The 27526-nt window shown below is 57.2% G+C and overlaps 2 protein-coding genes across 30 annotated transcripts in view; one reads left to right on the top strand and one right to left on the bottom strand.

Moving 5' to 3' along the window:
• Window positions 1-12079: 12079 nt before the first annotated feature.
• TREH (trehalase) lies at window positions 12080-23042 on the top strand (the record flags this gene model as incomplete). Its single annotated transcript, XM_084249842.1, has 15 exons — window positions 12080-12168; window positions 17909-18009; window positions 18141-18285; window positions 18356-18443; window positions 19495-19595; window positions 19746-19838; window positions 19937-20053; window positions 20148-20270; window positions 20488-20541; window positions 20633-20823; window positions 21340-21557; window positions 21822-21933; window positions 22228-22340; window positions 22645-22695; window positions 22890-23042. 15 exons carry the CDS (start codon window positions 12080-12082, stop codon window positions 23040-23042), a joined length of 1749 nt encoding a protein of 582 aa, XP_084105968.1.
• A 1379-nt stretch (window positions 23043-24421) lies between these two features.
• Window positions 24422-27526, bottom strand: part of PHLDB1 (pleckstrin homology like domain family B member 1) — a gene marked incomplete at both ends in the record, with an annotated part of 37063 nt that continues 33958 nt past the window's right edge. For 28 of the 29 annotated variants that reach the window (XM_084248989.1, XM_084248968.1, XM_084248990.1 and 25 more), the window contains 4 exons: window positions 24422-24562; window positions 25329-25414; window positions 26218-26320; window positions 26549-26665. In XM_084248989.1, the coding sequence (XP_084105115.1) occupies window positions 24422-24562; window positions 25329-25414; window positions 26218-26320; window positions 26549-26665 (447 nt within the window). Of the gene's footprint in view, window positions 24563-25153; window positions 25187-25328; window positions 25415-26217; window positions 26321-26548; window positions 26666-27526 lie in introns of all 29 variants that reach the window. The other variant, XM_084248993.1, reaches the window with a different exon arrangement.

Raw genomic sequence — 27526 nt, 5'->3', positions numbered from 1 at the left:
CACACCCCCTTTAGCCTCATGGTGGGATGCTTGACTGCTACTTCACTTGGGTAACTGTACCACCCCTTGTGGTTCCCTGACACCCACGTCTTTTTTGTAAATAAACCCTCCTCGAATTATCCTATTTTGAATGTGCCATCTGTTTCCTGTTGGGAGACTGGCTGAGGCAATGGGTTTTATGCCAGAATTACTCTGAACAGTTTCATATTTGAATGTCAACTTATGCTGCCCTGACATTCCCCTCCCCCGACTAAAATGGGAGCTGTCTTGAGTGCCCTGGAAATGTCTGCCCTATGACACACCCCCAGTGAAATAAGACAATATGGTGTCCTCGCATAGTTCCTGGCGCAGACAGCCTCCGTAAAGGCCAGAAGAATCCCTTCCCTTCCCGCTGCTCCATCACCCTCCTCGCTTCCCCCGGCTCTGCACTACAAGCCAGGCTAGTGTGGTTTGGCACCCTTGGTTTTCCTGTCATGCCTGTTAGCGATTTGAGTAGGAAAGGGTTAAAACTAGAGCAGCTTTGCCAAAGATGACTTTTATTGGAGGTTTTCTCAATTCTTAAATTTTAATACTCTTTTAAAAAGCCAAGAAGAAATGCTAACTAGATCAACACATAGGGAAACAAACAAAACTGGACTCTGGGCAGGTGAAGCTCCAGCCCTGGCAAGCAGGGCAGATTTCCCTCTAAGTTAGTGGCTCTTCAGACTCAGGTTCCCTCTGGAAGATGGGTCCCTTCAGAGGCCCTGCCCCTAACTCTGTTCACGATGTGATTCTTTTTCTTAAAGGGGAACCCCCAAATTGCTTAATCCTCCTGTTCCATAGAACCTGGATCACCTGCTGGGAAGTGATTATATTTGGTCTCCTCTGAGGAATGCAATGAAGTTGTTTGGGAGACTCGGGAGGTCTTTTGTCAGCCAGTTCATGCCATTAGAAGTCACCCATTCTGGAGGGGACTCGGGTAGGTGGGAGCTGTGCTCTGGGACAGCACAAGGCCAGTGCTTTCACCTCACGAGAACTCTCAGTCTCTGTGTCACCCACAATCAAGACCCGTACATGTGTGGCATTAGATTAGAGAGGCAAACTCTTCCCCAGTATCAACAGGGACAGGATGGGCCCACAAGCACGTACCTTCCAGAATGTGGGGCAGCATTTGACTATGAATTAGCATGTCAAAGGCACCATTCCCCATCTCTGCCCACTGTTGCTTCACTTTATGATGGGGGTGGAGGGAAATATCCTCAGGAAGTAATGGCATTGTGCATAAAGGACATGCGTACAAAGGCATTCTTTCCAGCATTGTTTGTGATAAAAAAGCGGGGAGGGGTGGACTTAAATGCGTATGTTTTATTAAGTGTTAAGTGACAGAGAATTGCATAAATAATCATGGTACGTTCATAGGGTAGGATGCTGTAAGGATGGTAACATTGTATGGCAGGAGACGTGATGACATACAAAGATAAATATGTGGTGGCGGGACAGGACCCAGGGCTCCCATATTCTGATGGTCACACTCTGTGTCGTCCCTTTACCCTGAGTGTGGGTGGGAACTGTGACTTGCTTCCTGTCAGTAGAATATGACAAGGTAAAGAATATCACAAAAGTAAAGCGATTTGGCAGATGTTATTAAGTTCTCCAAACAGGTGAGTTTGAAGTCATCAAAAGGGAGATTATGGGGCCTCCCTGGTGGCACAGGCAGTTGAGCGCAGGGCTGTGAAGCTGTCCGCAGCCTCTGCAGTGCAGGTTCAATCCCCAGCGGCCACGGAGCAGCCCACATGGGGCGGCAGACCTCTTCTGCCTCACCCGCTGCTCCCCTCGGCAGTGTACTTCGGTCAGTCTGCCTGTTCTGTTCCCCGCTCTGTCTCTGGTGAATCCTCTCACCCTCCCCCACATCTGGCGTGTACCCTGGTTCTTGTATAAATAAATAAATCTTTTAAAAAAAAGGGGGGAGATTATGGATAAGCCTGAGTTAAACAGGTGGAAGTCTTTGAAAGAATGCCTAGGCCCTCTCAGAAACTCAAACTCTCTCTGTTGCCAGCTTTGAAGAAGTGAGCTGTAGGAGAGTGCTTCTGGACAGGCACACATGGGAGTAACCACTAGCTGTCTCCAGGACCTGATTCCACCCCTGGCTGACAGCCAGGAAAAAGAGGAACCCTAGACCCAGCCTTACAACCATATGGAGATGATTCAGCTAACAACCTGAGGAAACTCAGCAGCTCCAGTTCTGTCACAGGCCTTCAGAGCGGAGGACCCTTGAGGGAGCAGCCTGTGGTGATTGACAAGGAGAAACTCCAGGAGGCTGACAGCACCTTCCACCCTCCCTCCCTGGAGCACCGGGGAGTGTTTGTCAGCTACAGGTTAAGTAAAGGGAACAACCTTCCCTTGGCCCCCGAGGAGCTGAATGGACTCAAGGGGGAAGAGGGTCTCCAGAAGAGATTTTATCCCTACTTCACAAATGAGGAAACTAAGGCTCAAAGAAATCACATGATTTGCCTTCACCCATGGAGACCAAGTGTGGCAGAAGCAGGTCAGTGTTTCAAAGACACCTCCCTCCTACCCCCGCAGAAGCAGCCTCAGTGGTCCAGGCGGGGCTCTGGGGTTAGACACAGGTGGCAGGCGGTGGGGGCTTGCCCAGCACTGATTGAGGAAAGTGGTGGGTGGTGTAGACCGGCCGCAGTTTCACAGCAGTGAAGGGCTGCCATATACAAGGCAAGCTGGTTCCTGACCTCCTCTTTTGTTTTTTAAACTACTTCTCACCACAACAGCAACCGCTTGTCTGCAGGTGTACGGCTATTCTGAGAGAACGACACTTGGTCTCACGTTTGGGTTCCTCAGTTGGGTCAGAGCCCTTGTGCCTGTCCACTGTGTGCTGAGAGGTGACCACATGCTGCCCACGTACCCTCCAAAGGGACCACAGCCAGCTGGCTGATGGGCTCTTTTACATTTTCATGTGATTTTATTATGATAGCACAATATAGGAAGGCATGTGTTGCGCATGCCCTTTTAACAGGTTCTTGTAGATCAAACACTTTATAACCAGGTCATGAAACAGAACCTGGTCAGCACTCTGGAAGCTGGGAGTGTTACTTTCAAGTAACATCACACACCATGCTGGTCTCGCTGCCCCTGAGACTATTGGCACCAGCACTGTGAAAACGCTGGGGTCTGGACTTGACTTCCAAGTGCGAGGAAGGCAGTTAATGCACCTGCTCAGCATCATCTGTTATATGGACAGGACATATGGAAAGTCCTCGAATCCATTTATCCATTTCAGCACCTCAAGGGCCAGGGGAAGTGTGGTACGGATCCAAAGAGGGGATGGATGGGGGGAGAGGCTGATAGGTACATAGACAAATAGATAAATGATATAGATGGCAAGTGATGATTGCTAGTTGGTGGATGGATGGATGGATGGATGGATGGATGGATGGATGGATGGATGGATGGATGGATCTTCCCCTCACACCCAGAGCTGAATTGAGGTCAGGCTAGCCAGGGGGAGCTGCAGTATTCCTGGGACCCTGGAACAGGGCCAGCCATGTAATGAGAATGAAGGAAAATGTTCTGAGAAGAGACCTCAGAAGGAGGATCTGTCAGAGACCACCCCCTTCAACTGAAGTCCATTTCAGCACCGCCCCCTTCAACTGAAAGTGGCAGAAATGTGAAAGGCAGTGGTTTAACAACTGAGGCTTGTCTTTGTAAGGTAAATGAATTAATCAGGCTTTTTGCACCACTAGCCTCTGCTGCTATCACCTGCAGCCTTGATCATGCTAATACAGAAGGCACTTGGGAGCGTGGGCACGGGGCATGCGTGCCTGATTGTGGACACCTGAAGCATGAGGGCAGCACGTGTCAAGTAGGCACACCTGGGCCTGGAGGCCAGGACTATAAGGACAACTATGGGAGGACGAGTGACTACAGGAGAGGTGAAACCACGGGAGAATGCCAGAGAGAGCCCAGAGAAAGAGTTAAGATTTTGGGGGGCCTCCCCCTGCTGGTATGCCTATGTACCTGGTTCCCTGAGAGAGCACTAAAGCTTGGAAAATCCACTGAGAGTTCTGGAACTCTGTCGGTCTGCCCTAATCTATAGTGAACCCTCCCTGTGCTTGCGGGCACAACAGTTTCCTTCCATGCGGGGAGCCCAGGCTGTCGTGGCTCAAAGGGTCCCCTCGCTCCACCTCGCTGCCTTGCTGTCCTCATAAGCACTTGGTTTTCTGCCTCGGGTTCACTGCCCTGTGGTTACGCGCTGGCTTGTGCAGTTCAAAGCCCTTCATCAGTGCTCCAGGCAGGAAGGAGGGGAAAAGGCAAAGGGCACAGCAGACTCAGTCTTTCCCTTTTAAGGAGCATTCCCAGGAGTCCCTTCCAGCAACTTCATTTACATCTCGTTTCCAGAACTGGGTCCCTGGCCACCCCTGGCTACAGGGGAGACAGGAAGTCAAACTTTTTAAAAAACCTGGACTACACATTCAGAAGGAAAATGGTAGTTTTTCCTCAAAGAAATACTCTGGGGGAGGGACAATGAGAATCTGCCCCTCACCCCAGGCTTCCAAAGATGGGGGGTCCAGTTAGTCACAGCTGAGTGGGGCGGTTGCCAAATGTGAATTTGGGCTGCAGCTGAGTTACTGAGAACTAAGAAAGGCTGAGCTCTGTCTCCAGGTCCCCTACTCAGTCCTTCCCACCCAGCCTGCAACTTCCTCATGAAATCAACGCCAAATAAATATTTAAAGTGTTTTTCCCACGGATGATGCCCCTCCTTGTAATGTGTTAGGAAGGACTGGGCAGACAAGCCAGGAGGTGGGGTCTGGGTGAGGACATTCAAGAGAGGTCGGAGCACAGACACCCTGGGGGCGGCGGGCTGAGCCCCCTCCAAATCCAGAGAAGAGGCAGCATTATGTTTATGAGACACCCACAGTGAGTCTGTAGATTTCTTCCACGCATGACAGTATTCTTTCACTTTTTTTGATTTGTAGGCTCCCTTGATGTCTACACAGTATTAAAGGTCAGTCTACAGGAGCCACCCAGAGATTTGAGAATCCGTGTCCTGGGCCGAGGTCTCACTCCAGGTGGGGCCCTGTCGCGGTGGGAAGGAGAGGCCCTGCTGTGGTCAGCTCTCCTCACCCCGTCCCCGGCCCCCAACACAGCAGTCACTCCAAGGTTTACATGCAGGACCTTGAGGCCCTTAAATATTGGGATATTTCACAAAAAAAATATGAATTTCAAGAACTAGGAAGATCTAGCAAATAAGGAACCCACATTCCTCACAGTAGCCACCCTTTGCCTCAGGTCACTCCACAGAAAGCACTTCCCAAGACTGGGGGGCCTCCATGGATCACCCCGCCTTGCACAGTTATGGTTATTTTCTTTATCCCCAACATATTTCACCCATTTGGATATTAGCATTTGTAAACCCTAATGGGGAACAAAGTCTTCTGCTTATATACAATGACCTGGGAGGGTGGTGTGAGCTGCTGGTCATGGTACAGACGTCCTGGGACCAGGTTCTGATTTAAAACATCACTCATGTTTGCAGGCTCACAAGCATTGCCAATCCCGCTGATGACGACCCGTGTGGAGAAACGTATTGGCTGAGTTGACGTCCCCTTGGGGATCTGAATTTTGCTGATACTGGGCTGTGGCCACCCAGCTCCTGGCTGGGCAGGGAGATACCCAGGGGCCTGGACCTGGCAGACGCCCCAGCTCTGTGCCCTGTTCCCACGGAGAGAGGAAGTCACGGTGGTTGAGGTGAGAATAAGAGGACGGGCAGCCTGGGTGGGCAGAGGCAGCCACAGCAGCTGCAACAGGCTGGTGCCAGGCCCAGATGCACACTTCACACCCTTTTTGCAAACATTGCTGTCATGTGCAGAAATACAGAAACGTGCAAAATCTGAGAGCAAGTGTTCAGGCGGCCTCCTGACTCAGCCCAGTCCAACCATGCACAACTTTCAGGCAACTGAGGGTTAAAAAAAGTGTTTTGATCCACAGGTGGCTGTGGTTTGAGCAGGGGAGGGGGCAGGGGACTGAGGCATCCTTGTCTTGCTCTTGGCCTCAAGAGGAGAGGAGGCGGCAGCACTGGAGATGAAGTTGCACAGAAGCAAAGCCCAGGTTTGCTTTCCTATGGAGTGTCCCCCGCCTGCTTCCCACCCTTCCCTGCCACGCTCCCTCTCAGCCGGACAAGCTCATCAAGTCCCTGCTCATGCGAGCCGCGAAATCCCAGGGGTGTCCTGCCAGCTTCCACTGCCTCTCGGCCTGTCCTGCCCAGGGGTGTCCCGGAGGGGGCTGGACCTGAGGAGAGTGGGGATGCACCACAGGGCATCCGAGCCACCTCCTCTGCAGCCTCGGGCAGGTCTTTACACAGCTTGTGGGTGGGACGGCGGGTGGGACGGCGCTGGGCAAGGGGCGTGCAGCGTGGGGCCCACTGTCCCCGGAACACAGAACAAGACTCCTCTCCTGAGCCCCAACCCACTCAGTGTCACCACCTGCGAGGTGGGGAGGCTGTGGTCCTCCTGCCTGAGGGTGGGGGGGCGGGCATCATGATGCTCAAACCAGGTACCTCTCACCTGGAGCCCCCACAAGGGACGTGATAGCGATTCAGGACGTAGCTCTTCCCCCCACGCTCACGGAGAGGCTCCTGTTCCGGGCCCAGAAGCCCAATTCCAAGGCTAGGGTCTCAATGTTGCCCCTGGGGTGGAGCGGGTACCCCCTCAGTCCAGGCACAGCCCCCCACACAGCTGGGAGGGCTCAGGACTGGGGGTCTGGGAGCAGCACCGGCAGGTGCCCCCCGGAGGAGAGTGATGACCAGGTGTGAGTCACGTAGCTGTTCATCTCGAGGGTCAGAAGTGGGGGGTGGCTCCCTGCAAGTACTGCAACCATCAAAGGTGGGGTGCGGACCCTCGCCCCCTCCCCCACAGCTCTGACTTCTTGAGTAGGTCACTGGTAACACCTGTGCCTGCCGGGCTCCTCTAGGGTCTTTAAGGCCCAATTAAAAACAAAGAATGTTCCAGGGTGAAATTGCAGACAGCTGTTGAGTTCAGCGGCAGCTGGAGCTTGCCGAGCCCGCTCGAGCAGCCCCTCCGCCTCCCTGCTCAGCCCCCTCAGAGGGTGCTTTTCCCGAGCTCCCGGCTGTCGGGCTCCTGCAGGGCAGGCCAGGCAGCGCCCTCCTGGTTCTGTCTCTGGCTCCCGGAGTCGCCATCAGAACAACCTGGTTCAGGTCGCCCACAGCACGCCCACCAGGTTGGGCTATGTCGGAACACCGAGAAGGATGCGGCTCAGGCCACGCCTGGACGCCAGTGCCCAGCCCAGGCCAGCTCCCACCGAGGCTCCGCTCTCCGCCTGCCCAGGTACCCGCCACCCCCGCTACCCTTGCGCCAGGCCCGCCAGCCCCGCCATAGGAGTCTGGGAGGGGACAGCTCAGGTGGGCCCTGCCCGCCGTGTCTGCCTCTCACACCCAGGCCACGCCAGGGTGCCCCCGCTGCTCAGGGTCCCCCACCCGGGCCTGGACCCCCGCACTCCCGGCCCCGCAGCCCTGGCCCCGCACCAGTAGTAGAACTCCACAAAGCGCCCTCCTGGCACGATGAAGGGGTGTTCCGAGTAGATCAGAGAGAAGCGCTCGGGCTGGCTGCCCACCTCCGGCTTCACCTGGAGTCAGGAGACAGGGCAGGGGAGCTGGGCCCCTGGGGCTGGGGGCTGCAGGAGGCAGGGGCAGCGGCGGGTTTGGAGCCTGGCAGCCAGGACCCCAGTTCTGGCTCAGCTGCTGCTCAGCTGGGTGGCCTTGGTCAAGGCCTGGGCTGCTCCCCGCCATGGCGGCCTCTGGGGTCCCCCACACAGCACCACAGTGAGTGGAGGCCCCACACCCAGCCTGCCTGGCAGGGCCTCACCCGGCAGCCACCACAGTGGGACCCAGGTGGGAGCCCTTTACCTCCACACACCCCCATCGCCACCCCCACCCCAGGCCAGAGACTCAGGGTCCCCATTCTCTGCCCAGGGGTGGCTGAAACCCCAGCCCTCTCCCAGTGGGGCAGACATGGAGCCAGCGCACCAAGGGGCACCACGGTGGCACAGAGGAGGGTGGAGGCGTGTCCGTGCCAGGCATTGCTGTCCTGCGTGCCCTCTCCGGCCCAGCGTGGGTTCAGTGGGGCAGGGTCAGCCTGTTGGTGACCCAGAGAGGAGCAGAGGGCCGGGCCCCGGGGGTCCCGCCGGCCCTGGGCGAGGCAGCAGCGCAGCTAGCAAAGGAGCTGGGAGGGCCCTCTGTGCCAGGGAGTGCCAGCGCCCTGGGGCCGGGGGGGAGGACGGGGCAGGTGTTCCTGGGCAGCCCCAGGCAGACCGCTGCCCTCTCTGAGCCTCGGGCCTGGGACAGACCGCGCCTCAGCCGAGCTCAGCACGGGGCTCTGCGGCAGCAGCTGTGCTGGCCACTCCTGAGCGGAGACCTGGCCTGGGAGGCGCGGGGAAGAGTCAGCAGGGCAGAGAGCGACCCCCGCTGGCGTGAGGGGCAGACCAGGCGGTGACAGACCAGGCTGGGGAAGGATCCAGGGAGCTGAGGGGTTGGAAGGAGATACGCCCCTCCTCCCTCATGTTCTTCCTAGAGTGCTTCTAGGGCCCAAGTGCCAGACCCTGGTCACTCAGCCTGAAGGCAGTGCCACTCTAGGGGACACCTCCCAGGCTGAGAAGTGCAGAAAATTGCGGGAGCAGCGCCTGGCTGCCATGCAGGCTGTCCTGTGGGATGAGAAATGTGCCTGGTTTGACTATGACCTTGACGCTGGAAAGAACACAGATTTATTTCCAAAGATTTATTTATGCATACAAGAACTGGGGTACAGGCCAGAGGTGTGGGGGGAGAGAGGATTCACCAGAGACAGAGTGGGGAGCAGAACAGGCAGATCTACTGAACAAACAAAAACAAAAACAAAAACAAAAACTGCTGAGGGGAGCAGCAGGCGAGACAGGAGAGGTCAGTTGCGCCATGTGGGTTGTTCCCTGGCGGGCTGGGGATGGATCTCGTGCTGCAGAGACTGCGGAAATAGCTTCATAGTGTTGCATCTTAACCCCTTGTGCTGCCAGGGAGGCCCAAGAACACAGAGTTCTACCCAACCAACCTCGCTCCTCTCTGGGCCGGCTGCTTCTCAGACCCAGAGGCCCCAGACAAGGCTCTGAAATACCTGGAGGTGAGGGCACAGCGGGGCGGGGCTGCTCCCCAGGGACAGGCCCACTGCTCTCTGCCTGACTGAGCAGGGACCCCTGGACAGGGGCAGCCACGCCCCACTGCTGCTCCCTGGTCTTGGCCTGGATGCCCCACTGGCGCCAGCAGGGGGCAGCTGTGGGCAAGAAGAGCGGGCCCAGCCAGGGCAGCATCTGGCTTCAGGGGGCTCAGCAGCCTGGGTCCCCGTGCCAGCCTGCGCTCAGTCACAGTATTGTCTGCCACCTTCTAGGCCAAGCAGGTTCTGAAGTACAAGCGTGGCATCCCGTCCTCTCTCAAGAACTCAGGCCAGCAGTGGGACCTCCCCAATGCCTGGGCGCCCCTGCAGGACCTGGTCATCAGAGGTAGGCAGGCGGGGACGGGGCCCACCCCAGGGCCTAGCCCCACGGGTGAGGGTGAGGAGGGCGGAGGCATGGGCCTCTCTGGCTCCTCTGCCGTCTCAGCCCCCTCTCAGCAAGCGTTCATGCCACCCGCCTGCTTCCCTCCCCCCTTCCTGAGCCCTGGATTAAGAGCAGGCTGGCCTCGGGCTTCCAGGCAGGAGGCCTCTGTCCCCCCTGGAGAGAGGCAGGCTCAGGCCTCGGCTTCCCCTGGGACGGGGGCTCTGGAGATTCAGGGCTGTGTCTGGGGCGGGGGTCCAGGTCTGGCCAAGTCTCGTTCACCTCGGACCCGGGAGGTGGCTTTCCAGCTGGCCCAGAACTGGATCCGCACCAACTTTGACGTCTACGCCAAAACGTCAGCCATGTATGAGAAGGTGAGCCGAGCGCAGTCCAGGGGGTTCCTCCCGGTGGTGAGATGGGGGGAGCGTCAGGCTTTGTGAAGTCCAGGCCGGCGCCGCAGCGGCACCTGGTGGCCATTCTTGGGCACTGCATGGATGCGCGCTGAGGCCTTTCCTTCCAGCTTCCCCAGAGGGCCGGGTCGTGGGGATGTAAAACTGGTGCAGTTGCTGTGGAGGACGGACTACCCCTTCCTCAGAAATTAAATATAGTTACCACATGGCCCAGCAAGTCTTCTGGCTATAGATGGAAAGGAATGAAAGCAGGGACTTGAACACCCGTGTTTGTAGCCGCATAGCCTCACTAGCCAAAGCGCCTCCTGGAAGCAACCCAAGGGGTCCATTGACAGGTGAATTAACAATGTGTATTCATGCAACCGAATGTTTTAAACCTTTAAAAATATGGTATTCTGATGTACCTTGAAACAGTATGCTAAGCAAACTAAGCCAGACAGAGAGTACAAATATGGCGTTTCTACTTATGTGAAGTACCTAGAATAGGCAAAGTCCTAGACCCAGAAAGTAGGTTAGTGGCTAGTGGGGCACAGGGGCTGAGGAGTTATTGCTGGATGTCAGAGTGTATGTGCGGGATGATCTTTTAAAAGGTTTAGAAATAGGTGATGGTGCTAGTGCCATAACATTGTGAATATAATGAAATTTCAATATAATTGTTTAGAAATGGTTGGCACAGCAAATTTCATATACATTTGTATTCATGATAAAAAAATCCAAGAATAATGGAGGCAGAGCAGGAAGGAGGTGGGCAACCAGAGCAGAGGTGACTTTTCGGGAGAGGTACGGGGGCTTTGTCAGGGGAAGCACAGGACTGGGTCCACCTGTCTTCCGGCAAATGTGTTCGGGCCCATGAAAAGCAAGTGTGAGTCACAAAGGCAAGGCCACGCCATCACCGATCTCAAAAGGTGGGGCTGGCAGAATGCCCCTGCCCTTGTGCCAGGCCCCTCCACCCCGCTGTCCTTTTAGGCCTGGATCAAAGCAACAGCCTCCTATTAGCCTCCTGGCCCCACCCTCCCTCTGCCCCTTCAACTCCACTTCCCTAATGCCAAGGTGGGGCGCTTCCTGGAGCAAATCTAATCCTGCTGCATCCACTCACAACTTTTCTGCAGGCACCTCACTGGCGAACCTACTGCCTCCTTGACTTGGCCAAGGCTACTGGGGCCCATCCAGCCTAACTAGTATCCTTTACCCCTGTACAAAACCCCGTGTTCTACCTGGCCCAGGCCAAGTTGCTCATATTCCCTGAAAGGTATGCTCTGCAGACAGTAGTGTGGTTCCCAGCCCCCCTTTTTTAAAGATTTATTTATTTTTTTATTTATACAAGAACCGGGGTATAGGCCAGATTCGCAGGAGGGTGAGAGGATTCACCAGAGACAAAGCGGGGAACAGAACAGGCAGGCTGACGAAATACACTGCTGAGGGGAGCAGCGGACGCGACAGGAGAGGTCTGCCGTGTCATGTGGTACCCTCGCCGGCCAGCCAGGATCAAACTGGTGCTGCAGAGGCTACAGACAGCTTCACAGTGCTGTGCTCAACCGCCTGCGCCACCAGGGGAGGCCCATCCCTTGGCAAACTTCTAAGTGACCTTCAGAACCCATTGCCAGTGTCATGACTATATTGGGTCTTCCTGGCTCTTCCCCAGACCGGATGGCTATGCTCTCCCGGCCCCCACAGCATTTCTCAGAGGTGATTGCAAGTATCATGCTGCACTCAGGACAGAATCTTGAATCACTGCATTTGAAGTGCTAATGGGAATGGTATCCTCCCCAGGTAATAGTTTGGGCATCTGGCTCATGAATGAATGGCCTAAGTATGTCCCTCACACTCAGAAGCCCACTCTCCCACTCTACCCCCACCATAGGACTCTGAGGGAAGCACCCAAGCAGGTGGCAACAGCTGAGACTGAAGCAGAAGAGGAGAAAAAGTACAAAGTGGGTTCAGGGAGACCTCTGTGAGTAGGAGTGGCAAGCAGGCCATGCATAGACCAGGTACACAGCCTCTTCAGTGGCCACGCCTCAAATATGGACTTTGGCTGCCTTGGCTAAGCAGGGGTGCCAGCCTGTGTCCAGGGAGCAGAGGTGCCTGGACTTGCTCACTCAGCCATCATGCCTGGGAAGATGAGGTTGCTGTTCCCACTGTTCCTGCTGGGGTTGGTGCTGGGGACCCAGCAGGCCCTCCCACCTCCCTGTGATAGGTAGGGGTGAGAAGGTGGCTGGGCAGGGGGCAGGAAGTCTGGGGTCTAGAGGTTGTGAGATCTTAGGGGCAAGGTGGGGGTGCACTTCCGAGGAAAGGAAGTGCATTAGACTTCCTGAGTAGCAGGCTGTGGGGGGGTGAGGCGGTGGGTGCACTAAATGTTAGTGCTGGGGAAAGACAGAGGAGCCTGCTGGCCAGAACCCACCCTTCCTCTCCCTCCCCTGTCCCTGCTGCCCTTCCTCTGCCCTCCCGCCTGCTGCTCCTTGAACTGGGCAGCACTCTTCCCAGGGTCGTTCTCCAAAACTTTCTACCCAGTTTCCCTAATATGGATGTGAGGGGAGCTCCTAGGAGCTTGAGAAGAACCTCTGGCCTCCGTTTGGGCAAGTCAAACCTCTTTCCTGAGCCTCAGTTTCTATCTCCAAATAATAGAGACCAGGGACCGGCCTCCCTGACTCACAGGGCATTGCCCTCTCTCATTCAACATGGATTTGTGGAGCTCTAGCTTCTCCTTGGGCGGCAGCAGTGAACAGGAAAAGCAAGGTCCCTGCCTTCATGGGCCTTACCTCAGCAAGGAAAGTGATGAATGACGGTAAATAACAATGTGATTACAAGTAAAGTGAAGTCAGGGAGCTGCTGGTGGGGTAAGCGAGGGTGTCTCCAGTGGGACGGGGAGGGAATTTTCCTCTGAGCAGCTGATGTTTGAGCAGAATTATGGAAGGAAACTTCCCTGTGTGGGTCTGGGAGAAGACAGCCCGGGCGTGGAAATTGCAGTGCAAAGTGTCCCCCAGGAAGGTGCTGCTCAAGCTCGCAGGCTTCCATTCAGCTCTGCCAGGCTCCAGGGCGGGCACAGCAAACACGGCCTCACCATCTTGGTTATGTGGTATGATTGTGCTAAGAGACGATATTCATCTCTTGCTCTGAGCTGCCCAGGCACTCTGTCACGTGAGGCTGCTGTTGAAGGATCGGAAAGAAGGCTCATGTAGTTGAGGCAGAAGTGGGAACAGGCCAGGGGAGAAAAGGAGGCTCCTGAGAAGAGAACACCAGGGCTCGGGACCTGGTGGTAGACCCAGGAAAGTGAGGAATGGTTCAGCATGGGATGTACTCTGACGCTTGAGATGATAGGACTTGCCAAGGATAATTGGGGGGGGCTGAGGGGGGAAGAACATGCCTGGGGTCATTCGTCGGGGCAGTTAAAAAAAAAAAACAGATTTTATTTATGAATACAAGAACTGGGGTGTAGGCCAGAGGTGCAGGGTGGGGGGCGGTAAGAGGATTCCTCAGAGACAGAGTGGGGAGCAGAACAGGCAGATCTACTGAAATACACTGCTGAGGGGAGCAGTGGGCGGGACAGGAAAGGTCTGCTGCGCCATGTGGGATCGAACTCATGCTGCAGTGGCTGGCTGCAGCGCGAGCTGTGTCTTTAAGCCCTGCGCCACCAGGGAGACCCCCAGTTATAGGGTTTTGTTCTGTGCAATATTACGGGGATTTCAGAGAGTCGGCATAATAGATGACCAAGTGTTTTGTTTAGGTTGTTGCCCCCAAAGTGGAAGTAGGTCCCCCAGCCACAGTGAGTTACTTGTCGCAGTGGTTATCAGTGTTTTCCCTGTAATATCATTATCAGTGGTTTCCCTGTAATAACTTAGATGAGCGCAGAGAAAGCAAGCGTGTCCGAGGGCAGAGTCCAACAGAACATTTGTAGAATGGCACTTAGTTTTTTTTTAAAGACTGTCTTTTTTTTTTTCTTTCAAGATTCATTTATGCATACAAGAGCTGGGGTGCAGACCAGAGATGTGGGGGGTGAGAGGATTCACCAGAGACAGAGTGGGGAGCAGGACAGGCAGACTGACTGAAATACACTGCTGAGGGGAGCAGCAGGGGAAACAAGAGAGGTCTGCTGTGCCATGTGGGTCATCTCCCTGGCCGCGGATCGAACTCGTGTCACAGTGGCTGGCGATAGCTTGAGAGCACGGAGACTTAACTCCCATGCCACCAGGGAGGCCCAGTGTGACCCATTTTCTAATAATTTATCTTTTTTTGATTGAAGTAGAATTGACGTGCACATCCTCTCCGCTTCAGCCATACAAGTGATTTGACATTTGTAAACTCATGGCCATGAGACATTTGCCATCTTGTAGCAGTTTTCAAACTGGCGATAGTGCCCGTGACCCCGCGCTGTGCGGCACACCCCTGTGACTTGGTTTGTCACTGGAAGTTTGTGCCTCTTTAGCCCCCTTTATCCATTTTGCCCGCCCCCACCCTCCTGCCCCAGCCACCTTCCTTGACCTCAGCTCCCAGGAGTAATCTCTAAGCTAGTAGAAGTGCCAAGTAGCAGGTGTGTCTTGGGTGGTCAGGTGATTAGAGGGTATCGGCCAACCTCCAGGCACAGGAGGGGCTGGAGACTGAGCTCACCCATGAGGCGAGGCCAGCAAGGCCGTGCCCGTGTCGTGGGACCCACATGAAACCCTGGCGCCAGGGCCCACTGAAGCTTCCGGCCCATGAACCCCTGCTGTGCTGGGTGGTGCTTCCTGACTCCAAGGGGAGAGGACATGGGCATTCTGAGGGTCCACTCAGACCTCACGCGCCGTGTCTTACAGAAATGAGCTGAGTGAGGGGGCTTGATTAGACCATGCCCTGAAGCCTACAGCGTCCACACTGACTCCAGGCAGCCGGTGTCACAACCGAATTGCTGTCACTCACCTTGAGAGTGTTCTGAGGCCTCCTCCGCCTTCCTCGTCTCGGGATGGGGCTGTGCCCCCGGAGAATTTGGATGTACCGTGTGATGTCTACTGCTTTAATCCCATTAGCTCATTTCCCCCCTGTTCTGTGCTAAAGGCTTTCTGTTCCGCCCAACAGGGGGGTTGAGGTGTGCGCACAGCTCCAGTGGGCTGGGCACGGTGCTCTGTGTTGTCCACTACAGCCAGGGCCCTTTCTAGGCGTTTGACCTCAAGGCCTATTGTTACACAGAGATTAGTCTGCCAGGAGTCGCGGACCAGACAGTTCAAATACCCAGGAGGAAGCAGTTCCCCACAACTTTCCCAAATTAGTAGTTGGCACCTGCAAACTGGGAGCCAAAAGCCACGGGCATGCACCTAGGGTGCCCAGCTCGTATCATGTCGAAGGAAGATGCTGCTCAAGCTCACAGGCTTCCATTCAGCTCTGCCAGGCTCCAGGGCGGGCACAGCAAACACGGCCTTACCATCTCAGGCATCCGGCATGATGGTGCTAAGAGACGATATCCATCTCTTGGTCTGAGCTGCTCCCCAGGCACCCGTGTCACGTGGGGCTCCCCATTCTCGTGGTCTACCCATCATTCACTCCTCCACCCTCCGCTGCTCTTTCCAGTTGTCGTTGATTTTTACCAAAATTGTCCACCTTTGGAAGGGGCTTAAATTTTGGCCACTGTGCTGTCTAGAATGCTGGCAGCAATACCAGCCTGGCCTGAGACCCCTCAGTCCACGCCCATCTGTCAAGGCTGGGGTCACGCAGGTGCAGCTGTGGGGTGATCCTACCACCTGTCTGCACAGCTGCATTCATGTTGGCCGCTCTGGAGCCAGATGGGGTGTAGGCAGGAGTCGCCCATCAGGCCTTTAGGAATTCTGACATCTGTTTCAAAGGAGACTTACAGTTTCTTGCTTGGGGACCATCCCTGCTTCTGGCACCCCAGTGGCAGCCTGATCTTGGGGCCTCTGTATCAGGTGGGAATGTAAGTGGGAAGTGGATATAATTGGGTTAGGGGAAGAATTGTATCTCCCACCAGCAACCTCCCCACCCCCTCTCCCTCGGTTCCTAGAAAAGCAGATACACACACTCGGGCAGGCGTCACCAGCCCTTCTCGCCTTTGTCACTCCCCATTTTATTTTATTTATTTTTTCTGTTAATTTTTTCCCCAAAAATCATCAGTTTTATTTATTTTTAATTTTTTAAAATAAATTTTATTTTTATATTCCCCATAAAATTGCAACCCCCTTATTTTGACCCCAATCCCTCTCCTCCCTGCCCCCCACCCCCCATAGAGTGTCTCTGGTTCATAGTTTTTTGTTGATTTTGATTTTCACTTTCTTATAGTTATTCATTTTCCTGGTCCCTTATTTAAGTTTTCTAGATTCCTGCTATGAGTGAGACCATCCGGTATTTCTCTTTTTCTTTTTGGCTTATTTCGCTGAGCATGATCCCTTCCAGCGCCATCCATGTTGCTGCAAATGGCATGTGTTTATCTTTTTTGAATGCTGAGTAATATTCCATGGTATATATGGACCACATCTTCTTGATCCAGTCATCTATTTTTGGGCATTTGGGCTGTTTCCAAAGCTTAGCTATTGTAAACAGTGCTGCTATAAACATAGGGGTGCAGGTGCTCTTTGGAATTGATGTTTCTGTGTCCTTTGGGTAAATACCTAGGAGTGGAATTGCTGGATCATAGGGAAGCTCTATGTTTAGTAGGTCCAGAAATCTCCACACAGCTCTCCGTAGTGGTTGGACCAGTTTGCACTCCCATTTTTAGACAACAAAGGCTTCAGTCCCCTGTTCCAATTCTCTATCAAATTAGCACGCTCAGGGGGACCCCACCATCGCTGTCCATTCAGCACACTCAACACCGGCCTGTGGGCGGAGCCGTGGGCTGTCCCGAGGGGTGCAGTAGCTGGTTTCAGTGTAGCGTCTTCTATTTTCAGCACTGGCATCTACAGTCAGGTACGAAAAGACCCTCTAACATGCCCTTCAGTTTCCCTAGTGATGCCACATGGGCAACCCTTCAGTAGTCTGGTTTTTTTTTTAAGATTTATTTTTATACAAGAACCGGGGTACAGGCCAGATGTGCGGGAGGGTGAGAGGATTCACCAGAGACAGAGCGGGGAACAGAACAGGCAGACTGATGAAATAAACTGCTGAGGGGAGCAGCGGGCGCAGCAGGAGAGGTCTGCCCCAGCATATGGGTATCTCCGTGGCCGGCGGGGATTGAACCCGCACTGCAGAGGCTGCGCGGACAGCTTCACAGCGTTGCGCTCAATCGCCTGCACCACCAGGGAGCCCCTGTTTTGTTTTGTTTTCACTTCCCAGCTGCCCATGCAGCAGTAAAAGCCCAAAGGTAGGGTATAGTGACTTTCGATTCTTCTCTTGCCACAAGGGAAACAGCAGGTAGTTGAGTCCACTCAGCTGATGCAGTCTTACCTCCTCAAAGATTTCCGTCAGCCTGTCTGATCTCAGTGGCCTTCCAGACAAGACACTGACCTTTTGGGAATGGCCATCAGCAAAGCAAGGGGCCTGTTACTGGTCAGTAGAGTTGGTCCCAACACCCCTCAAGTTCTTCCAAGGTCAGGCCCGAGGGAGAGAGGCCGCCTGCTCGTGACGTGAAAAGTACTTCCTCCCGCTCCCGAGGGGCGTGGGCTTTTGCAAACCAGCTCTGGTTTATCAAGGAGCTCTTTGGCGCTCTCAGAGGTCAAGGAGCCTTCTCTATAACAGCTTGGCTCTGAGCTCACCCAAAGCATTGTGGGTATTTCAGCTTCCCGGAATAGTTTGCCCTTTAGTCACAGGCAGTGAAGTAACACCCAAGAGCAAGCCAGTAACTGTGCCCCACATGGCGTGTAAACATAAACTGCATCCAGAAACATCCTGGGCTACCATCGCAAGGCCCACGCGCTTGGCCCTCGTCCAGCCCAGGGAACGTGCCCCAGGCTGCAGCCGGCCTTCTGTCCTCACGGGGTCATGGTGGCCTGACCTGTCAGTGGTCCCCTCTTTCTCCGCAGCCAGATTTACTGCCACGGGGAGCTCCTGCACCAAGTTCAGATGGCCAAGCTCTACAGGGATGACAAGGAGTTTGTGGACATGCCCATGAGCGGGGATCCAGGTGGGTAACTGGGGGCCCACCTTCTCCTGATCCTCCCCCTGCGACGGGGCAAAGATCAGGGAGAGAGGGGCCTCTGATCAGGGAGGGGTTCATGGGGTCCTCCTGACCCCTCCTTGCTGCCTGTTCCCCAGCCCAAATCCTCCAGCGCTTCGACGAGCTGGCCGCCGCCTACAACCACAGCATCCCCCGGGACGAGATAAAGGCATTTGTCAGCCAATCCTTCCTGGTCAAGGGGCAGGAACTGGACCCCTGGCTCCCTGAGGACTGGAGAGAGAGGTACCACCCTGGACAGGGATCTGGAGAGGGGCCCTCCTGGCAGAGCCCCTCCCTGACCCCGCTCTTTCAGACCTCAGCTGCTGTACAACATCTCCGACCCCAGCCTTCGAACCTGGGCAGAGAAGCTGCACAAGCTCTGGAAGGACCTGGGCAAGAAGGTATCTGGTCCTTGGCCTCCCCGGGGCGGGGGGGGGGGGGTCTGGGGATCCAGCCTGCGGTCCACACTGCCTCCAGAACAGACTGGGACTCGCTTTGTGACAATACCCACACCCCACCTTTGGGCCCTGAACACACGTGCTCTGGGAAGACGTTCTGAGGGGAGGGGGGGCACACCCAGCCTCGTCTGTGACCTGGTCTGCCCCTCACGCCAGCGGGGGTCGCTCTCTGCCCTGCTGACTCTTCCCCGCGCCTCCCAGGCCAGGTCTCCGCTCAGGAGTGGCCAGCACAGCTGCTGCCGCAGAGCCCCGTGCTGAGCTCGGCTGAGGCGCGGTCTGTCCCGGGCCCGAGGCTCAGAGAGGGCAGCGGTCTGCCTGGGGCTGCCCAGGAACACCTGCCCCGTCCTCCCGCCCGGCCCCAGGGCACTGGCACTCCCTGGCACAGAGGGCCCTCCCAGCTCCTTTGCTAGCTGCGCTGCTGCCTCGCCCAGGGCCGGCGGGACCCCCGGGGCCCGGCCCTCTGCTCCTCTCTGGGTCACCAACAGGCTGACCCTGCCCCACTGAACCCACGCTGGGCCGGAGAGGGCACGCAGGACAGCAATGCCTGGCACGGACACGCCTCCGCCCTCCTCTGTGCCACCGTGGTGCCCCTTGGTGCGCTGGCTCCATGTCTGCCCCACTGGGAGAGGGCTGGGGTTTCAGCCACCCCTGGGCAGAGAATGGGGACCCTGAGTCTGTGGCCTGGGGTGGGGGTGGCGATGGGGGTGGGTGGAGGTAAAGGGCTCCCACCTGGGTCCCACTGTGGTGGCTGCCGGGTGAGGCCCTGCCAGGCAGGCTGGGTGTGGGGCCTCCACTCACTGTGGCGCTGTGTGGGGGACCCTAGAGGCCGCCGTGGCGGGGAGCAGCCCAGGCCTTGACCAAGGCCACCCAGCTGAGCAGCAGCTGAGCCAGAACTGGGGTCCTGGCTGCCAGGCTCCAAACCCGCCGCTGCCCCTGCCTCCTCCAGCCCCCAGCCCCAGGGGCCCAGCTCCCCTGCCCTGTCTCCTGACTCCAGGTGAAGCCGGAGGTGGGCAGCCAGCCCGAGCGCTTCTCTCTGATCTACTCGGAACACCCCTTCATCGTGCCAGGAGGGCGCTTTGTGGAGTTCTACTACTGGTGCGGGGCCAGGGCTGCGGGGCCGGGAGTGCGGGGGTCCAGGCTCTGGGGTGGGGGGGGGGCCCTGAGCAGCGGGGGCACCAGGCTGTGGCCTGGGTGTGAGGGGCAGAGGCGGCGGGCAGGGCCCACCTGAGCTGTCCCCTCCCCCAGGGACTCCTACTGGGTCGTGGAGGGGCTGCTCCTGTCTGAGATGCCCCGGACGGTGAGGGGCATGCTGCAGAACTTCCTGGCCCTGGTGCAAAGGTAGTGCGGGCACCCCTGGGCAGAGTGGAGAGGGGAACAGAGCGGGCAGGTCTGGGCACTGGTGTCCAGGCAGCGGCATGAGCCCGTGTCCTCTGCAGATACGGACACATCCCCAACGGGGCCCGCGTCTACTACCTGCAGCGTAGCCAGCCCCCGCTCCTGACCCTCATGATGCACAGCTACGTGACTCACACCCAGGACCTGGCTTTCCTACGGTGGGCACCCCGCCCGTCTGCCCCCCCAGCCCTGAGCCCTCCTAGCTGCGTGGGGGGCTGTGCCTGGACTGAGGGGGTTCCCGCTCCACCCCAGGGACAACATCAAGACCCTGGCCTTGGAATTGGACTTCTGGGCCCGGAACAGGAGCCTCTCCGTGAGCGTGGCGGGGAAGAGCTACGTCCTGAATCGCTATCACGTCCCTTATGGGGGCCCGAGGTGAGGCTGCTGGCGGGCGCCCGAGCTCATTGTAATGACGGTTGGGACATCTGAACACCCCCACCCGGCGGGAGGTCCGTGGTCGGCCCCCTCGCAGGTGGGGACACTCACAGCCCTGGGCACTCGGGGGGCTGCGGGGCCAAGAGGGCTCAGCCTCCTGCTTGGGCACAGAGGGACGGAGAGTCTCCTGGTGCCAGGCTGCCTGCTCTCCTGCCAGGCCAGAGTCCTACAGCAAAGACGTGGAGCTGGCGGACACCGTGCCGGAAGGTGAGTGGCTACCGGGTGAGGGAGGCTGGGCGGTGCTGGGGGCCTGCAGTGGCCGGGCCGGGCCCCACTTGCTGCGTCCCCACCCTCACAGACAGACGGGAGACTCTCTGGGCTGAGCTCAAGGCAGGGGCCGAGTCCGGCTGGGACTTCTCTTCACGCTGGTTCGTCGGAGGCCCCAATCCCGACTTGCTCAGCAGCATCCGAACCAGCAGACTGGTGCCCGTCGACCTCAATGCCTTCCTCTGCCAGGCGGAGGAGCTGATGAGCAGCTTCTACTCCAGACTAGGTGGGCGCCCTCTAGGGCGGGGAACAACAGGGGTGCTTGTGCGCTTGGGCTGCTGCCTCAGCCTTGGCAACAGAACTGGAAGCAGGACCCCGGGGAAGGGCATCCGGCCTGTGCAAGCCCCACCCCTAGTGCGGCCAGGCCAAGAAGCAAACAGCCCACTCTTGGCTTCACTCCATTTTTTACTGGGAGGGCCTTTCAGGGCCCCTGAGAGGACACCTTGGTTCATCCATTCAAACTCCCTCCACTCCCTCTCCCTCTGCCCCCACGGCCGCGGGCCAGTGTCCCCCAGAGGAGCGCCCAGGGGAACAGGCCAGTGCAGGTCCTAGAGCAATACAGGGCCATTCCCGAGGAATGGCAGGTCCTAGAAGCCTGAAAGGTGTTGGGCTCCAGGCAGGATGCCCCCTGGGTGCTTGGTATTTTTTAGCGCTTGGAATGAGTGGGAGGTGGCCAGCGTAGAGTTCTCAAAGCGTGGGGCCCCGGGCCCTGGTCACTCAGCCTGAAGGCAGTCTGCTCTAGGGGACACCTCCCAGGCTGAGAAGTACAGAAAACTGCGGGAGCAGCGCATGGCCGCCATGCAGGCTGTCCTGTGGGACGAGGAGCAAGGCGCCTGGTTCGACTATGACCTTGACACTGGAACGAAGAACACAGAGTTCTACCCAACCAACCTCGCTCCTCTCTGGGCCGGCTGCTTCTCAGACCCAGAGGCCCCAGACAAGGCTCTGAAATACCTGGAGGTGAGGGCACAGCGGGGCGGGGCTGCTCCCCAGGGACAGGCCCACTGCTCTCTGCCTGACTGAGCAGGGACCCCTGGACAGGGGCAGCCACGCCCCACTGCTGCTCCCTGGTCTTGGCCTGGATGCCCCACTGGCGCCAGCAGGGGGCAGCTGTGGGCAAGAAGAGCGGGCCCAGCCAGGGCAGCATCTGGCTTCAGGGGGCTCAGCAGCCTGGGTCCCCGTGCCAGCCTGCGCTCAGTCACAGTATTGTCTGCCACCTTCTAGGCCAAGCAGATTCTGAAGTACAAGCGTGGCATCCCGTCCTCTCTCAAGAACTCAGGCCAGCAGTGGGACCTCCCCAATGCCTGGGCGCCCCTGCAGGACCTGGTCATCAGAGGTAGGCAGGCGGGGACGGGGCCCACCCCAGGGCCTAGCCCCACGGGTGAGGGTGAGGAGGGCGGAGGCATGGGCCTCTCTGGCTCCTCTGCCGTCTCAGCCCCCTCTCAGCAAGCGTTCATGCCACCCGCCTGCTTCCCTCCCCCCTTCCTGAGCCCTGGATTAAGAGCAGGCTGGCCTCGGGCTTCCAGGCAGGAGGCCTCTGTCCCCCCTGGAGAGAGGAAGGCTCAGGCCTCGGCTTCCCCTGGGACGGGGGCTCTGGAGATTCAGGGCTGTGTCTGGGGCGGGGGTCCAGGTCTGGCCAAGTCTCGTTCACCTCGGACCCGGGAGGTGGCTTTCCAGCTGGCCCAGAACTGGATCCGCACCAACTTTGACGTCTACGCCAAAACGTCAGCCATGTATGAGAAGGTGAGCCGAGCGCAGTCCAGGGGGTTCCTCCCGGTGGTGAGATGGGGGGAGCGTCAGGCTTTGTGAAGTCCAGGCCGGCGCCGCAGCGGCACCTGGTGGCCATTCTTGGGCACTGCATGGATGCGCGCTGAGGCCTTTCCTTCCAGCTTCCCCAGAGGGCCGGGTCGTGGGGATGTAAAACTGGTGCAACAGCTGTGGAAAGCCGCTTCTTCCAAAGAAGATCCCATTTCTTCCTTCCCCTGAAGGACTGGGGTGGTGGGACTGGGGTATCTCCTGACCTTAGCACCTGTCCTCTTGTCCCTAGTATGACATCGATAAAGGCCAGCCAGGTGGTGGAGGGGAGTATGAAGTTCAGGTAAGTGGCTGACATCCCACATCCATGGCTCGCTTGCCCCCTGAATGGATCCTGTTCGTGTTACCTCGCTGTGTGTGGGTCCAAGGGGAGTACCCTGAGCGGTGCCTCTGGTGGGAGATCCCACAGCCTCATGCGAGGACTGGGGCGGGGGTGAGGAGTCTTCCATCTTGTCCATTGGCCACGTTTCTCTCCAGACGGGGTTTGGCTGGACGAACGGAGTAGCCATGATCCTCCTGGACCTCTATGGTGACCAGCTGACGTCAGGAACCCAGATGGCTTTCCTCGAGCCCCACTGCCTTGCATCTGCGCTCCTGCTCAGCCTCCTCCTCAGCTTCCTGGCACAGTGATGGACCTCACTGCTGGGTCTGCCTTCACCTCCCCAGGCTCCCAACTATTAAATCTGTATGAGCCTTGCCTGCTCCCGCCTCTTCATCCTCCACTGCTCGAGACCCCATGTCTTCCTGCTCCCCAGCCAGCGGCGTGGGGACAAGGTAAGGACCTGAGGTCATGGGTTGGGGGCCCGGGTCCTTTCTGGCACATTTAATAATAAGGTGGAAATCCTGCTTCGTGAGACAACGTAGCTTGCCCGCCCCATGTAACCCAGCCCCGGCCCCACATCACCTGGCTTCCCAAACATACTCCAAATGCTTTATTGTTTTGCTGAGATGCTTACAAACACTGAAAAACACCCAGCCCGGGCCCAGCAGCCATGGGGCCGGCGCTGAGGAGGAGGGCAGGGAGCGGGGCTTAGTGTTAAGGCGTGAAGGGCTGAGGCCAGATGGTTGGCTGCCTGGTCCTCTGCTTTCCGTTTCCACCCTCTGCTGAGGCTGAGAGCAGGCAGCCGGATTGGGGGCCCTCCCGCTCTAGTGCGTCCTCTCTTGCTTGGGCTTTCCCCAGGGAGCCTCTGAACCATCCTCCGTCCCTGTCAGCACCTCAGTCCTGCAGAGAACCCCGAGGACGGCCAGTCCATGTGCCTCGCTCCTCTGGTATCTAGATTCCCCCGTTTCATCCCTTCTGGCTCTAAGCAAGGCACAAGTGGAAGGGAGAGGTTGGACTGGGGGTGCTGGCAGGCTGCGTGGCAGGGCCTGGAGATGCAGGGAGCAGGGGCCCAGTCCTGTCCCCCAGCACTAGTCACCCAGGGGCCTGGGCTGGAGAGATGGTGGCACGCACCTCGGATGGGGCTGCAGCTGCGGCAATTGGTATGTAACCACGGCAATGCAGCAGTTACTACGGGGACCACGGGCTGGGTCTGCAACAAGGGGTGGGGCAGGAACCTCAAGGGTGACACCTGAGGTCACTGGCCCTTGAGCAAGTAAAAAATATAAATGGGGGAACAGGGTAGAGCGAGGTTCGAGAAGTACACTGCCTGAGCTGTCACCCCACTCTGGATGTCACTCTTCTCAGCCCCCGAGGCCTGGCAAAGAGGGCTGAGGCAAGAGGGGATCTTTGGCAGATTCTGGTACCATAACTTGTCCTTAACAAATGAGAACACAGGCTGGGGAGCTCTGGCCCAGCCCCTGAAAGGGCATTGCGAGGTCTGGGCTCTTTCTCCAGGCTTTAGGTCCAGCTGGCTCTTTGAGGGGCCCAAGCTCGGAAACTCACAGAGCTGGTCATTACGAAGTCGTCTTGTACAAAAGCCCGTGGCCCAGCACATCGCGGCCTCCAGGACCAAGCCGAGCAGTAGCGGGTGGGCCCAGGGTGGCCTGAGGTCCGAGCTCCACTCAGGTCAGTTCATGAACTGAGTGTAGCCCTCAGCCCCAGTGACGATGACGTCCATCCAGATGCGCATGGCCTCCGCAGACGGTGCCACCATGTAGTAGAGCCGGTCGTGGGTCTTCACACAGAAGGTGAGGGCTGGGTTCGGGCTCTGCTGAGGAAGAGAAAGGTCTGAACAGGGGGTCCTCAATGTCCAGGAAACTTCCCCTCACTGGCCTCCCTATCTACCCCTCGCACCAAGCTCGGGGTCCTGAGTGGGGGCAGTATGTGGGCTCCGCTGAGACAGTCCCTTCCCCACCTGGGCATCCCTGGCCCCTGCAGGGCCATACGCTGTCAGTCGGGATACTGTTCCTTGGTACCCCCAGGTCCAAAATGAATATGCAGAGAGGACCAGAGTATCCTCTCAACAGAAGAGGCAGATGAAAAAAGCTACAAGTAGGGTGCTGGGCCCCAGGACAGGGGCAGGCATCTGAGGCTTAGCAGAAAGGAGGCTATGGCCTTAGGGTGGATGCAAACATCTGCCTGTCACCCCTCCCCACCCAGGCCGGGCTCCTACTCCCCTCTCAGCCATCCTGCCCGCAGGGCCGGAGGGAGGCCTCTGGGGCTTCCTGCCATCCACCCTCATGCCTCAGGCCCCGGGGGGGATGGGGCGGGGTTACAGGGAGAGTAAAGAATCAGGGGAATGGGTAGAGGCGGCGTTAATGTATGGTAGTTCTGGTTACAGGGAAGTGGGGAGAGGTACCTCAGTCACCATAGTGAAGCTGAAAAACCTCTTCTGGGAAGGGGAGAGGGAGAGAGGAAGCGCAGGTTTACAAAGAGAACAGGAATGGGTCCAGGCCCCCAAAGGGGACGCTGGAGACCTTTGCTCCCGCGGCCTCAGGGCCCGCCCGGTCCCAGGGCTGCCCTCTGCCCCTCACCTTGGCCGCACTGCGCAGGTGGTCGTAGTACACTTCCTCGATGGCCTGGAAGTAGATGACCCCCTTCAGCTTCGTCTCATGCTTATCTGCAAAGGAAAGAAGGGCCAGGCTGAGGCCTGTCATACTTCAGGTCAAGATCCGTTCAAATGGAGCGTCCCTGCCTGGGAAGCGGGGTGCCTCCCAAAACTAAGACAGAGCAGGACCCAGGGCCCTAAAGATAGGGTCAGCCTCACAGAGATGCGGAGGAGAGCGCCACCGAGGCACCACTTCCCACCTACCTGGAGAAACAGGTAGGCTAACAAATGGCAGGTGGGGTGTGTCCCGTCCAGCCCCTATGGATTTGCCTGTAGCCGCTGGGGTTAGGAAAGTGGTTGCCCTTTGAGCCGATGATGACGCTTACCAGAATGTTATCTTACACACGGACAAAACAAGTGTATGAGCTTCATGTCAGCGGTATTTGCAGTCACGTAAGATTGGAAACCACCCAGCCAGCCAGCCATTAAGTCTCAGCCTTTGCGGGAACTTGCCCAAGGGGAGTCCATGGGGCCTGTGCACGCACAGCATGCATCTAAGAGCATGCCCGACAGGCTTTGTTTTAATTACTCGGTCAGTACCTGCCTTCCCAACAAGCAGCTCCAGGGGACAGCAGTGGCTGTCGCGTTTATCACAAAAGCCTAGAACAATGCCTGGAACTTGTTAGGTGCAGAGCAACATTGCCAAATGAATGACCCAGTAAGTGGAGGCAAACCAGGCCCCCACTGTGCGTTTTCAGGGAGGGAGGGGACAAGCCTGGGTACTCACTCGGCCTTGGCCTCTTTCCAGCAGGCCAGCTGGCCCAGGTGAGACAGCCTGGGGGGCCCAGTTCTGTCTCAGACTTGTGAGAACTCACCCACGTAATAGGAAAGGGTGCGCTTGAGCCGGTCGAACACAAACCAGCGCTTCTTCCAAGATTTAATCTTGCCGCCCATCTTTACCAAGTAGCCACGGCAGACCTGGTGGGAAGCAGGAGTAAGGAAGGACCCCGAGGCACGGTCCCTAAGTCTTTCTTCCCTGAGCAGCTCCAAAGGTGCCATCCCTAGCCTCTCTGCAGCATACCAGGTCCTGGGACAAGTGCCTCTGGTGTCAGGGCAGGCACTGAGGCCACTATTCCAAGGCCCTAGGAGGTGCCTCTGACCATGGGGTCCTCTCCCCAAGCCCCCAGGGCCGTGTGCGTCCTGTACCTTGCTGCTGAGCACCACGTGCAGGCAAGTATCAACGCCGTGGCCTGAAGACTCGATGTGGGTCTTCAGGTCAAAGTCCTCCTTCCGGATGGGCAGGTAGCGGGTCAAGGGTCTCGCCTAAGACAGAAGGTGGGATCAGCAGGTAGCCTCTCTTCCCCCGTCTCCCTGTCCAGGCCCCTTGAGTCCTGAAACCCCCAAGAGCCTGCCCCCACCCCCTCCCGTGACGGCCACTGTGCTGAGACGTGGGGCAAGAGCAGAGATCAGCGTGCCTGTGCTGGCTACCTCAGTCTGGGAAAACTACCAAATGGCTCTAGACCTTGGTTTCCCCACCTGGACCAAGACACAGCCAGCCTTGTCTTGTCCCTGACCACCTCCTCCCTCGTGGACTAAATGGAAGGAAGCAAAAGTCCAGCTGTGAACATGCTCTGGGAGGAATAGTCCCGAGCTTTTCTGTTTGTGACCTCTCTGGGGCCCTGTCTGGGTCACATCCCCTCTCTGGGAGTGTTTTCTTGTTTGTAAAAATAGGGCTTTGAAGTACTGATAATCACTAAACTCTATTCCACCTTAAAAATTCTGCTACAAACTAGAATTGTCAAGAGAAGAGTATTAGGATGGCAAGAAAACACAAATTATTTTAAAAAACACAACTTCCAGGACCTCCTTGGTGGCTCAAGGGGTTAAGATGCAGCCTACAAAGCTGTCTGCAGCCGCTGCAGTGCGAATTCAATCCCCAGCCAGGGAGCAACCCACATGGCGCAGCAGACCTCTCCTGATTTGCCCCCTGCTCCCCTCGGCAGTGGATTTCAGTCGATCTGCCTGTTCTGTTCCCCACTGTCTCTGATGAATCCTCTCACCCCCCCACACACACACCTTTGGCCTGTATCCCAGTTCTTGTATGCATAAAGAAATCTTTGGGAAAAAAAAAAAAAACACCCATAATTTCCAGGAGGTGCCCCAAAGACTCTGCCCACGTCCCAT

This window comes from Talpa europaea, assembly GCF_964194135.1.
Source record: "Talpa europaea genome assembly, chromosome: 12".
Lineage (NCBI taxonomy): Eukaryota > Metazoa > Chordata > Mammalia > Eulipotyphla > Talpidae > Talpa > Talpa europaea.
Note: the sequence above shows the minus strand (reverse complement) of the source record. Positions and strands in the feature narration are given on the sequence as shown.